Raw genomic sequence first — 14,248 nt, forward strand, 5'->3', positions numbered from 1 at the left:
TTATTCTAGGCCAATCCTGAATCAATGACTCAGGAGAAGAGGGAAAATTATAGCTATTCCCTCAACCTCCCAGTAGGGCTCTCGAAGTCAATACTATTTGGGAGGATTTCTGAAAAATAAAGTTTGGTTTGAGGTGAATAATGCAGATCCTGTCTATGCTAAGTAGCTATACACTTACCTAAATCAGAAGAACTGAGAGAAGAGAGAATTAGTGTACAATTTCAAGAAAACACACATATTTTAGTTATTTCAGGTATGAATTTGTCCTAATTGTTTATCTAACGGCCTGCTCTGTTTTCCACCTGGCTGTGTCTGTAGGGACCTCAGCCACTTTTCTGTGAGCCCAGGTCTCCTACGGGGTGGGGTCATTTCCCAGACAACTTACTCCCACTCCCTACTACATAATTCAGGTGTGCCTTTGGAAAAAGCTGCTCAGGCAGAATTGGAACATAAACTGTCTCTACCCACATAATCTTTGGCTGTGAAGGTGTGGCCCAAGGTTAATTTTCAGAATGTATGGAGATATGAGGCTATGATACACACACACACATACACACACACATGCATCAACCAGACAAAAACAAAAGATATGCCATCCTGTCTAATAGAATATATGAGACAGGGGAGACCCAACAGATCTTTCATTGAGTGGTTCTCAAAACGCTGGTGGTGGATCTATGAGTTTTCATTGTTCTGCAGCAAGGATGACAAAAAAAAGAAACATGCCCTGCATTTTTCATAAAGCTCAATGTATTCAATATAAAGGACCGGTCTTTATTCTTAGCGTATTTCGCTTCTACTTTTGGGGTATTAGAATATTCTTCCTTTTATGAAATGTGATGGTAATACAACTTCTGTAAGTTTGTTTTTCATGGTCTTATAGCCAAAGCTGAATTTAACTTAAAAAAAAAAATGTTTTTAATAGTCGGTGAATTCCCCAAAACCACCCACACTGATCTAGGTGACTTCCCTGGTTTATCACTGAGGAGGAACGGAGAGGTGACGTGACTTGCCTGAAGTCACATATGGGGAGACCACTCGAGCTGGTCCTTCAGCCCCTGGCTCCAGCCACCAGACCGACACCCATGTCCCTCCAGCACGCGGCCCCCTCCACGTGAATGGACTGCCAAGGGCTAAACCTCACTCAAAACTACTGCACTGCTTTGGGCTCTGGTTGGTCTGGCCCAAGAGCCTCAACTAATTCAAGGGCTGAAAATGCCAAACACACTTGAGTGTGGTCTTTGAGTAAAAACAAGTTGGGAGAACGCTGGACCAAATGAGTGTGGAGTGCTCTGCACAGGAACTATTTTCGTCAGTGAAGTGGCTATAAATGATGTCCCGCCAAGCACAAGAGCGAATACTGCAATGTTTTCCTCATGTATTTTAGAATGTAATTTTAAGAAGTGTGGCAACATTCAGGAAAAAAACGGATGGTAAATTAAACCTTCCTTGTCTTAGGATAAATAGCTGAAAATTACAGGGTTTTATTGGTAAACAGTTTTAGCATTTTCTAAGCAGATTTTTCCCCCTAATGTAGAACAAAGAAATGTGCATTCAACCTGAATGCATTAACAATTGATTGTTCCAAATGCGGACCTTCAATATGAAACAATGTGCTGGTATTAGATGTAGAAGAGGTACAATAAGCAATGTCATAACTTAATATGAAATCGAATCTCTTCTTGCCTTAACTACTACGCTTAGGAGTGAGAGGGAAAAAATCCTCTTGTTTAAAATAATCTTACTCTATCGTAATAATATCACCATAGCACTGAATGGATAAAGGAGGCTTTTACCATGTAACAGAGGCAAAGATCTGCAGTTAGACCCTTGGTATTATTTCATAACATCCAAAACAATCATCAAGCTTCCTCAAAGCTGAAAGCTGCTCTGTGCTCTTGATGGAAAGCACACGGATGCTGAGTTTCCCGTGTATTGAGTGGGTAGAGATTTCTAAAACATGAAGCCATTAGTGGTCAGCTAACTCATTTCCTTGGCAGAGCACATGATTAGTCAGCCATTGATTCAAAAGCATTAATTCAAAGGCTCGATCAGCCCCCTCTGTGTGAGTCATTTAAAAATTCTGCTGTCTGAATATAAAAAGCAAATCTTGATAGTCAACAGATTTTCAATGAATACTTAATACAATGCACCATGCCAAGAATTATGCATGAAACTAAAAACTATACAAGGCAAGATGATGCTGTTTTTGTTAAAATTAACAAGAAAGCCCCCCACAAATATTTATACTTATATTTATTATTTATATTTATATATGCATGTCTATATGCAGTTAAATTGAAAAATATACACCAAGGGGTTATGGTGAGATTGGAGGTGATGTTAAAGTTCTCTTTTCTGGTTGACTACATTTTATAAATCATGTTAAATGAACACGTATTGCTTTAAAGAGTTTTTGTTTTTTTAAGAAGATATACGAAAGAAAGTCCCTAGTTTTGGGGTAAACTATCTTTATGAGGAGAACGGACTGGCTGCTGATAACCACTAACATCCTTTTGCTTTCTTACTCAGCTTTTCAAAAACCATGTTTCTATGTAAATAACATAATAAGAACATTCTATGTTCTAAGAACATTCCAATAAATAATTTGTTCAACTATATTCAGTGGAAATTCACCTTTTATGGGCTTGTCAATAAACCAATCCTCCATTTAAAACAGTTTCTATGGTAAAATGCATTTGAATATTCAATAAGCAACTTTAAAATTGAATTTTTGGAACATAACTCAGAAATGCAGAAGGAACTTATACACTTGCCTTAGTATATGATAATGATAAGTAATGCCTACTGTTACTTGCCGCATTATTTCATTTAACCCTACAATAGCCTCATGTGGGAGATTTCATTATCATTCCCATGTTCCAGGTGAGGAAATCAAGGCACAAGGATCACAAAACTTGCATGAGGTCATCAAGCCTGTGCAGAGTAAGGCTGGAAGCCAGGCAGTCCAGATCCACAGCCTGCACTCAACCCTCAGCCCCTGCCAGTTACCCCATGCCATGGGACTTGCACATAAAAGTGACTGACATGTTTTCATGATGATAAGCCCAGCTTAAATTGAGCATATTTCAATTTTTTGACCAAATAAAAGGAAAACTTACCACTGAATACAACTGCTTCCATACAATTAAATGAAAAGAAAGCTGTGCACAGGTATCTAGGAGTCAGCACAAGTTTTCTGTAAAGGGCCAGAAAGTAATTATGTTAGGTCCTATGGTCCTGTGGCAACTACTCACCTCTGCCTTTGTCAACTGCAAGCAGGCGTAGGCAAAAGTACAAGAATAAGTATGGCTATATTTCAATAAAACCTTTGGTATAAAATGGGCAGTGGGCAGATTTCATTTGCAGGCGGTAGGCCACCTCCCCCAATCAAGATGCTATTATTAATGTAGCTAACAAATCCAAATATATCTGTTAATGCTTAAAAGCAGGGGTTTAGGCATTTAACTACCCAGAGATTTGGTAAAATTTCCTGTGGCAAATAAGAAATAGCACAGTATTGGTCAGAACAATCCAAGTGTCTTGGAATAATTTTGTTAATTGGTATCGGTGGATATGTTGAATATATGCGTTAGTCTTATCCTGGTGTGTTGAACTCCCCACTCACCAACGATGAGAAAGGCATTGCCTGCAAAAGTATTGTTGCATACATATGGGTGCTTTTAACGAATAGTCAAATGAGTGGTATGAATAACAAACAAGCTAGAGAGTGAAAACTGTACCTCTTCAAGCTTTTGGGGTTAAAACCTAAAATGTATGCAACAACAGTTGCAAAGACTCTACCTTTAATGGTCCTCTGAGACACCATGCCTTCAGAAGTTACCAAGAGCATCACAGTTAAACCTTCTGGTACTGCAATACAGATTTGCACAGATCTTTGCATATCTAAAACTCTACAATAATTTCACTAAGAGATCTTTATATAGTTGTACCAAACAAAATTGAATCCTGTAGGAACTTAAGCAAATATCACAGTTCTCTGTTTATAATGAGTCAACACACATTTGAATCAAATTTCCATTCTGAATTTTTTAAAGCCCTATAAAAAATGGCATCTGGCAAGCTAAAATTGAAACATAAAGAACAACTCAAGAATGTCAGGCATTTTCAATAGTTGATCTTCACTTCTCTTGTTTCCTTTAGTAAACATAAGAATGCAGAAAAACTGGCAAAATTGCATATTTTTTGCATGAGGCAATCTTTTTAAAACCTTTTAGGCCTGGACTTAACTGCCTGCTTTGCAATTAGGGAGCTCTACCGACAGAAATCTCTGCAGATCAGGACTTTCCCTAGGAACAGCAGAGGTTTTAGATACCACGTGCGTGGCTAAAGCACGTCAAAAGTACAGTGCCATCGATTGAAATAGATGAATACTGGCTGCATCTTGATTTTGTGAAATTCCAGGAAAATAATTTAAAAGCATCCTCTTTGCCCTTCCTACAACCTCAACAAAGGGACAGAAAAGTACAAAATCACGTTCAGAAACAGTGACAAGGATTTGAGCACAAAGTGTCAAGTTCAGAATTTCAGATGGATCTTCTCACGCTAGGAATACGTCGCATTTTGCCGTGGATATGGTCATCTTACTTGGAAAAGTCCGTAGAAACTAATAAAGGATACAAAAATGTAGTCATCCATGTATCTCTTCTTTAGATTCTCCACGATGGCATTCTCTGTGATCTTGGAGAGCAGGACCATGTCATCCACGCCACTGTGCTTGACATTGTGGCTCTGCCAGTGGTACCGGTAGGCACCTTTGCTTCCCTGTGAAGAGAAAACGCACAATTATTAGGATGCTTTGTTTTCTCCTGATTAAAAAAAAAAAAGCCACTAAGTTCCCAAATATTCCTTATTATCAAATGCTGCAGAATGAGCAGAACAAAGATTTTGTTATTAAGAGATCTGATTTAAATTTCAGTTTTGCCACCTATCAACGAAGAGAAGGGAGGAAAAGTTACATAGGCTTACGGTGTCACTTAAGTTGCTCTTTTCTCATTTGCAAAATGGGAGAAATTAAGACCCACTTCATAGAGTTGCTGTAAGGATTAAATAAAATAACATATATAAAGTACTGAAGAGTACCTTGAGTATAACACAATAAATGATCAATGGTCTGGATGCCTGGGTTGCTCAGCCCCTTAAGCATCTGTCTTCAGCTCAGGTCATGATCCCGGGGTCCCGGGATGGAGTCCGCTTCTCCCTCTACCCCTCACCCAGCTCGTGCTCTCTCTCTCAAATAAATAAAATCTTTTTAAAAAATGATCAATGGTCTCCAATAATTCGTTCAACCTTATTGTTTTGTAGAATTAACAACAAAATAAGAAATAAAACAGAAACTTTCTAGACCTGTTTTGCAAATTACATGACAGAACTCAGAAACAGAAGCAATATGTATCGCACAACGGCTAGGTCACATTGGCCTAATTTCTCAAGCCATCCAAATTATTTTCCCTCCATAACCTTATCACTGTCAACGTAATACTAGCCTTCCAGATTCAAAAGATAAGCTACATTTTGATGGCTGATCACTGCCCCATTAACGAGGAAATGGACAAGACAGCCTCAATGTGATTACAGAAGGTGATGTGGACAGGAGGACCACATCCAGCCCCACGGCCTCCTTGGGAAGATGAAGCTGTAGCCCTTGTCTGCTCACTGGATTTACGACCTAACACCGGAAGTGGCCTCTGAACGCCCTGTGGCCTGCAGGGCTTCCTTTCACTTGGCACTTCTACAGTGGGATCCCTGCATGTTCAGCTATGGGCCCAGTCCTGGAATTAGAGGCAGCTGGGAGCACCATGGTGGCTGCACTCGGGGAGCTCATGTCCACTGAAGGACACCTAGATATTGACAGAAGTAACGCATGCATCAACAAGTGAACATGTACACACATGTAAAATGGGTGTCCCCGGAGTGCAGAAGACTTCTTTGTCCTAGGAAAGACAGAACCAACCTCCTAGAGACGGTGCCATTTGAAGTGGGTCTAAAATATTTTGAATTTGCCAGAAAAGACAAGGAGGGATAGCCATTATAATCTACACTCACTAGGACATCAATCTAATACATACAAGATAATGGCAAATGATACATGAACAAGATATTAGAAGATCCATCCTTCCCTTCACACCGTTCATGCATCCTACTGGAGATGTTGCGGGCTGCACAAGTGTGGTGGGCATTGACCTGAGTGAGACTCGGCTCCTGCCCCTTCCCAGGAGTTCACTCTTTGGGGGACTTTAGAGAAAGGAGAGAAACATTCTGAGTAAGGATAATAAGGGTATCTGGAAAGGCCACATGGTCAGACTTCAAAAGTAGGATGAGAAAAGGTCATCAGGAGGTTCTTTGAGAAAAAGGGGAGGTGGAAGGAAACAAGATAAATATCATTTTAAAATTTCACTTTTAAAAATTGTTTAATGTTTTCTCTGTAGGAGACGTGGGTCCTTTATAAAGGTAATTCTCTTTTTTTTAAATTATGTTATGTTAATCACCATACATTACATCATTAGTTTTCAATGTAGTGTTCCATGATTCATTGCTTGCGTATAACACCCAGTGCTCCATTCAGTACGTGCCCTCTTTAATTCCCATCACCGGGCTAACTCATGCCCCCACCCCCTCCCCTCTAGAACCCTCAGTTTGTTTCTCAGAATCCACAGTCTCTCATGGTTCGTCTCCCCCTCCGATTTCCCCCCTTCATTTTTCCCTTCCTGCTATCTTCTTCTTTTTTTTTTTTTTAAACATATAATGTATTATTTGTTTCAGAGGTACAGGTCTGTGATTCAACGGTCTTACACAATTCACAGCACTCACCATACCCTCCCCAATGTCTATCACCCAGCTTCCCCATCCCTCCCACCCACCACTCCAGCAACCCTCAGTTTGTTTCCTGAGATTAAGAATTCCTCATATCAGTGAGATCATATGATACATGTCTTTCTCTGATTGACTTATTTCGCTCAGCATAATACCCTCCAGTCCCATCCACGTAGCTGCAAATGGCAAGATTTCATTCCTTTTGATGGCTGCATAATATTCCATTGTGTATGTATGTATATGTGTATACACACACACACACACACACACACACACACACACACACACACACACACACACACACACACACCACATCTTCTTTATCCGTTCATCTGTTGAAGGACATCTTGGCTCTTTCCATAGTTTGGCTCTTGTGGACACTGCTGCTATAAACATCATGGTGCACGTACCCCTTTGGATCACTACATTTGTATCTTTGGGGTAAATACCCAGTAGTGCAATTGCTGGGTCATAGGGTAGCTCTATTTTCAACTTTTTGAGGAACCTCCATACTGTTTTCCAGAGTGGCTGCACCAGCTTGTATTCCCAACCACAGTGTAGGAGGGTTCCTATAAGGGCAATTCTAAGAGGCTCTGGGAAAAGCAGTTTTTAAAAAACAGCCAACAGGGGCACCTGGGTGGCTCAGTTGGTTGGGCTTCTGCCTTCGGCTCGGGTCATGATCCCGGGGTCCTGGGATCGAGTCCCACATCGGGCTCCCTGCTCCGCGGGAGGCCTGCTTCTCCCTCTCCCACTCCCTCTGCTTGTGTCCCCTCTCTCGCTGTGTCTCTCTCTGTCAAATAAATAAATCTTAAAAAAAAAAAAAAACAGCCAAGAAAAGAGTTACCATAAGAAAGGCATACCAGTGCCATGGGCTCACGCTCCAGAAAAGGGCTCTGGAAGACTTGCGACCCATGCTGCCTCGCAGAGGGACTCTTTCTTTATATGATATATTTGGCTTTTGCAGAACCACATGCAGCATCAGTTCTACAAAACTAACCCAGACCTCACCACATCTTCTTCCTCTTGTGGCAAAGCAGAAAGAGAGAAAAAGCACGGGCTACATCTCAATCAAATGTCCACAGTCCACTTCCAACCTGATAAACCTTCCTGGCAACTCCTCCCCTCCTCTGCCCTCCCTTCATTTTCTTGATGATTCTCTGGGCACTCACAAAAATTATTCTGCATTGAAAACTAAGGCCGCAGAGTAACTAACCAGTAGGTATGTTTGTTTGTTTTTAACCCCGATAAATATCCACCTACTTAAGAGGCCAAAAGTGTTATTTTCTCTTTTGAAAAATCTAAGCACAGTTTAATAAAACAGAAGGGTATTAACAAGCTGTTATTTAACTTCTGCGAAGGACAAGAAATGGAGGGGCTCTGTGTCACAGTGTATGTGTTGGTACTGATCCACAGAAACTGCCTTCTCAAGGTAACTCAAGTTGGTCTTGGTATCCAATCCAACTGTCTTTTCTGTCTCACGGCAGAGTGATAGATCACTCTCTGTCCCATTTCAGAGGAGGCAATGTCCTCCTTCTCATGGCAGGAGGGTTCCTGGTAGAGTTCACTGACTCTCATGGTCTCAAATATCCCTTGACACCAGAGTCCCACATGTGGGTCTTCAGACCTCTATCCATAAAAGGATAAGGAACCAATAGTGAGACTGAGCACTTACCTCAACACTATAAGCAAAGCAATCAGCCATTTGACTTGCAGCGCCTGCGCCTTTTACTATTGCAATCAAATCAGTGAGAAAGGGGTTAACATTCCTAGGCTACATAGAAGGAAACAGACTTCCCAACTAGTAAGCAGCAAAGGCAAGATGTGGACCAAAGTCTCTATGATTATGAATTCATTCAAACATCATGGTTTCTTCACATTGTCTCCCTGGCGACTTTACTGGATATTTCCAACTGTTAAGTTTAAGATGGTCACAGGATGACAGACTGTCTCCAAAACTGAATTCATCATTAAAAAGACCTATAGTCTTTGGTAAGGACCACTTTCTCTTAGCATCAAAGACTATAACATGGGATTGATTTTTTATTTGACACATTTCCAATATCCAGTTGGTCACATATACCCTTTCCCTCCTTCACTTCTCTGTCCCTCCTTCCCCCAGGCAATGATATATGGGAACTCATTCAACCTTCACAATCATCCCCCATACTGTATATATTATTATCTCTATTTTACTAATGAAAAAAACTGCTAATTGTCCAAGGTCTTCTAATTGTAACTTCTCTGTCTTTAATGACCCCCACCTTACTATTCCTTTCTCCTTTCTCTTCCCCCATATTACCCCCCCCCCACACACACAAAAACAGTTCAGATGAGATAAAGGGAAGGAGGGAAGGTAGCTAGAAAGGGTGGGAACAATCAGAACCTTTGGGGAAAACTGACCTGCTTGGAATGTCAAGGACAAGATTAGAATCCACCCATAGGTAAATGAAAGCTGGGCCAGGGCTGGGCTGGGCAGTTCTAGCACAGGGTGAGAACTTTGTCAGGGAAGCTAGGAACCAAACATAGATGCATGGGCTCTCATCCTTGCTTGAAAGTTCCCCAGTGAATCAGAGAACGGTTTTCTGTTTTTCTACAGGGGACAATCGAGTTTGATCAGAGCATGACTTTTCTGGAGGTCTTCCTGTGGAATACAGCTGCGGACAGGCAGCAAGTGGGAACACAGCGGGAAATGGTTATCATTTGACAATCCAAGCAGAAGCTAAACATGACCTTCAGACCACAAACTGCTGTGCTACAACTGCAAGAATATGAACTGTATTTCTGGGACAAATAACCTTGACCCCTTCGCTTCTTCCTCCCACTCCTGACTGGGAGGCTGGGGGCAGGACTGGTTGCCATGCGTGCTGAGAGGAGGAAGGACAGCGACAGGGACTTCCCCATCTGTCTGAGAAGGGCCATTTCCTTCAGCTAGCAGAGACCTGGCTTACCAGGCTGTCCCCTCAACAAGAGTCAGCTTCTTTCTCGTCTGTGGGCTTCTTTTTGGGTAGGTAGCTCAACTTTTTGTTTCCACACAAAAAATGGGAACATTTTAAACAAGTAGGGGTACTCAGCAATTACACATCCTACAGTCCTTAAAGAGCACGGCATCACTGTACAAAGGAAGGAGTATAGTTGATGTGCCAGCTAAGAAATAAAAACAAACATGAAAATCACAATAATGATGATGATAATGTTACTCTTAGCCCTGACAGTTATTACAAATTATGAGGGAGGGAGCTATTTCCCACTAATAAGGATTGAATGCAGACTTTCTTGGGTCCATATTTGGTTTCTTTTTTTTTTTATGATATTATTTATTTATTTATTTCTTAGAGAGAGTGCGCACATGAGCATGGGGGGCGGGGAGGGGGGGCCCTCAAGCAGACTCCCGCTGAGTGAACAGCCTGACACAGGGCTTGATCCCACAACTCTGAGATCATGACCTGAGCCAGTCAAGATTCTGTTGCTTGACCCACTGAGCCACCACTATGCCCCTCCATATGTGGTTTCTAATGACAATTCAGTTTATTAAAAAGCAAGGGATTCACACACAAGTTCTAGAAAATGGAGTATACCCATGTCCACATAATGGCCTCGTTTGTTCCTCACATTCAGGAGGTGGCACCAAGACACAGGAGTCCCTCATGCAGAGGAAGAAGCCTGCTCGCTGACTCTCTGACTTTAAAAGGTGGAGTGTCCCTCACTGGTGTATGTTTACCAGGGTGGGGGCCAGGAAGCGCAAAGGTGAGTCAGCACACAAAGGTAGGGACTGTTCTCCACTGAAACCTTCCCTTCCCTCAGCCCCTGGGGGTGGGGCGGGGAGTGGAGGGGAGCCCCTGGCTGCCGCAGACACTCTCACTACTGTCTCAGTGAGCGCTTTTCTTCTTTGGTTCACCCAGGAGCAAGGAGGAGACCATATACTGGGTAACTACAGTCTTCAACGCCTTTCAGACACCCAGAAAACGGAGGCCATGAAATGAGCTGTGTATATACAATAGGCCTAGTGTTGGGCAGGGCCTGGCTGGGAGGGGGTGATCATAAACATCTTAGCCTCTTCCAGGAAGAGTATACTACACAGTATTTTTAGAGAGCCATGTGGAAATAGGTATCAAAACTCTAGTCACGCAGACCAATATATAAACAGTTACTTAAATAAAAATAAAACTCACACTCTCTTTGTTCTAGCAATTATTTTTAGGAATTTACCTTAAGATATACCAAGTGTGTGTGCCATGATGTATGTACAAGCCTGCTCACTGCTGCAAAGTTTGTGATGGGGAAAACTGGACCCATGAATAGGGCAGGATGAGAATATGGCAGACCCTAAAAAGGAGTTCTGGCAGTCGTTAAAAGGAATCTGCTTATGCTGACATAGAAACATCTTCAAGATACCCAGTTTCATGAAAATAGCAATCAATATGTGGATTGAAACACAGAATAACTGCCACTGTCTGAAGTTCTTAAAAGACACGTGTTTAATTACTTTCTTAAAAAATACACACGGGTTCCACTGGGAAGAAAGCCTGGGGTTTTGGGAGAAGGGTGACTTCTACTTTCCATTTTAAGCTTTTCTGCAGTTTACTTTTTTTTTTTTTTTTTAATCATATAGGCATGTGTTAGTAAAATAACCAAATAAATAGAAATGTTGAAAAGGATGCCGATACATTCGAGATTTTTCTGGGGGTGGTGCTGGGTATTGATGGGCCTATCCCAAAGTTGGGATCATCATTGTGAGCCTGGGTTCTGTGCCTCTTCCAGGTTTGAAAAGTGGATTGGGAGATGTTGCCTGGATGACAAGATATTGCCATGCCTGGGATGTTTAGCTGGTCCATGAGCACAACAGGATGGCAGATCTGATTTCCAAAAAAGCTGGGACTACTCCCACTGTTCAAGTATATCACCCTAAAAGGCAAGAGGAACCATATTCTGATTGTGAACAATGGACAGTGGGTAATGCTCTGGCCTGCTGTTGAACAGGGTCTTGTTTTTTAATGGGATTTTTCTGTCCTAGTAAGTCATAACAGGAAAGGAACAGAACTCTCTGTTGTACTTTAATCTTTTAATTGACAGTCTAGGGTTTCTACCTTCTGAAGTTCTGCTATTTGACTGGAATGAAACACTTCTATGGCAAATGATGGGGGAGAAAAAAAAAAAAAAATCAACCATAAATATTTGTTTCCTCTGAGCCCAGCCCTGTAAACCCAAACTGGGCTTGCAATGTCTTTCAACTTTATGGAATTTAGGCTCCCCCACTATTTTGGTGATGTGAACATGTATGTTTGAAGCAAGCATGTGTGAGTATGTTGAACTGCAGTGAACAGAGTGCAAAGAAGAGTTTCTGGTAGAGTAGGGGGATGGGGATGCAGAAACCTGTAGCCACAATTCCCTCAATCCTTGGGGTAAATGGAACTAACATTTACTGAACCCATAAAGATGTGCTGATGTACTTCACATGATCTCATTTAATTAACAGAGCCCTGCAAGACATGAGTATTATAATCCCTCCGTCACTATTTCACAAATGGTAAAATGAGTCCTGGGATTATAATGTACCAAGTTGCCTCTGCTTGGAGGGGCTGGGGAAGGGAAAGTACACTGGGGGGTTGGCACATCCAGTGTGGGGAGCCCTCAAGGAATACAGAAGATGTGCTCATTAGTTATCATTCATGTTAAGTACATGTGACCTGACTAAAAGTTCCATATTTGTGTAACATTTCCACTTACACGATCTCAGTTAATCCCTGTGACAAAGGGCCAGGGCTGACTTCCTTGTCTTTTTTCTTTCTGCTACACCACAAATCACTTCCAAAAAGATCGTCAAGGCCAAGTATAGATAGATGCTGGCTCCAGGATCCCTAGGGCCAGCAGCCTCCTAGCCAGGGTTGGCCCAAGTCAATCTTCCTGGAAGCAACTAGAGCAGACGTAATGTATTACAAGGACACTCTGAGTGCAGAAGAGAGTGTTGTTAATAATAAAGCTGGAACATGAGGCATGAACTGGGGCTGTCTCAGGTTGCATGGCTCCATCTGTGACCAACTTGATCTCCGAAAGTCACGGGCAGCTTTCAAAGACCGGCCCTCCCAGCCAGGATCCCGTGCAACTTACCCACCAGTCCCTCACAAATCACTCAGTCTCTCCGACCTCTGAGCGGCCTGCTCAACAGAAGGGGGTCCCCAACATTACACAAACCTCCAGGGGCTGCCATGAAGGTCCTGAAGATCAAAGAAGACTGCCAGTGGCCCCAACCCCCAGTGCTTCTCGGGGTAGAGTTGGGCAACGTGGGGATGGTACATACCAGGTGGGCAACACTGGGTGGGGCAGGGAAAAAAAGTTTGTAAACAAATCATGAGAGATGGTAAAGTGCCCAAATTTTAACTGCATATATGATATTTTTATATAAAATCTGTGTGGAAATATGGTTGTTAAAACGTTGCAGTTGTTGTAGCTCTATGTGTCTTTTCTGTATGATTTTATTTTCCTACTGAGCATGTATTTATAACATGTGTACACACAGATATACTGGTTTTCAGTGAAAAAAGGTCAGACAAGGGACAGGAAAGTACTGTGAAGTGAAATGAAACACACACACACGACACTATTTTCCATCATTTTTATTAGTCCATGTCAGCTCAGGTCTCTGATTCTTGTTGCCCATCCCAGGTTGCAGCTATGGTAAACTCTACGGCAAGGGGCCCCCAGCAGGAAAAGAAGCAGCCTTTCTTTTACTTAGCCTAAAATATTGCTCCCAAAGGACCATTTTCTGTATCAAGGAACAGTTCAAATCGAAGATGTTATAAATGAACAGTTAACATAGTTCATCAACTCCACGATGCATTTTCTTCATATCCTAATATTCTGAAATTAGGGTGTCTTTTTTTTTTTTTAAGCAATCTCTATCCCCAACATGGGGCTCCAACCCATGACCCCAAGATCAAGAATCTCATGCTCCATGGAATGAGCCAGCCGGGCCCCCCAAGGTGTGTCTTTATAATCAACGTTGTGTCACAGCTTAACGGACACTGGTTTTTACTTTCTGGGTTTTGTTTTGTTTTGTTTTTAAAGCAGAAAAATAAAATAATGATGGCTCTTACAACAAGTAGTATCTTTGGGTTGATGAATTATGGCACGTAACACTTAGAAGGGGCCAGGCACTGTTTCATGCACTTTACAAATATTAAGTCACTGTGTAATAGCATCAAAGATATAAAATATTATAAAGATTTACATTATTCTGGGAGCATCACACCATGCATCGGTGTCACTTCAGGAACTGCGTAGTTTTACAGGTGGGTTGATGACTGCCCAGTTATAGAGGCTTCACTGTGAAAATGTTTGCAGCAGCAAGGTAATTTCCTCTCTGATTTGTTATCTCTTTCAACCTTCAGTGTTAAGACTATTTGAAGCAGGAAGGTCC

General features: G+C 41.8%; 1 protein-coding gene across 2 annotated transcripts in view; it reads right to left on the reverse strand.

Moving 5' to 3' along the window:
• Positions 1-14,248, reverse strand: part of MYO1E (myosin IE) — a 189,004-nt gene that overhangs the window by 105,454 nt on the left and 69,302 nt on the right. Inside the window, exon 2 of one of the 2 annotated variants that reach the window (XM_027571990.2) lies at positions 4,642-4,785. In XM_027571990.2, the coding sequence (XP_027427791.1) occupies positions 4,642-4,785 (144 nt within the window). Of the gene's footprint in view, positions 1-4,641; positions 4,786-14,248 lie in introns of those variants that run through there. The other variant, XM_027571991.2, reaches the window with a different exon arrangement.

This window comes from Zalophus californianus, chromosome 6 (assembly GCF_009762305.2).
Source record: "Zalophus californianus isolate mZalCal1 chromosome 6, mZalCal1.pri.v2, whole genome shotgun sequence".
Taxonomy (NCBI): Eukaryota; Metazoa; Chordata; class Mammalia; order Carnivora; family Otariidae; genus Zalophus; species Zalophus californianus.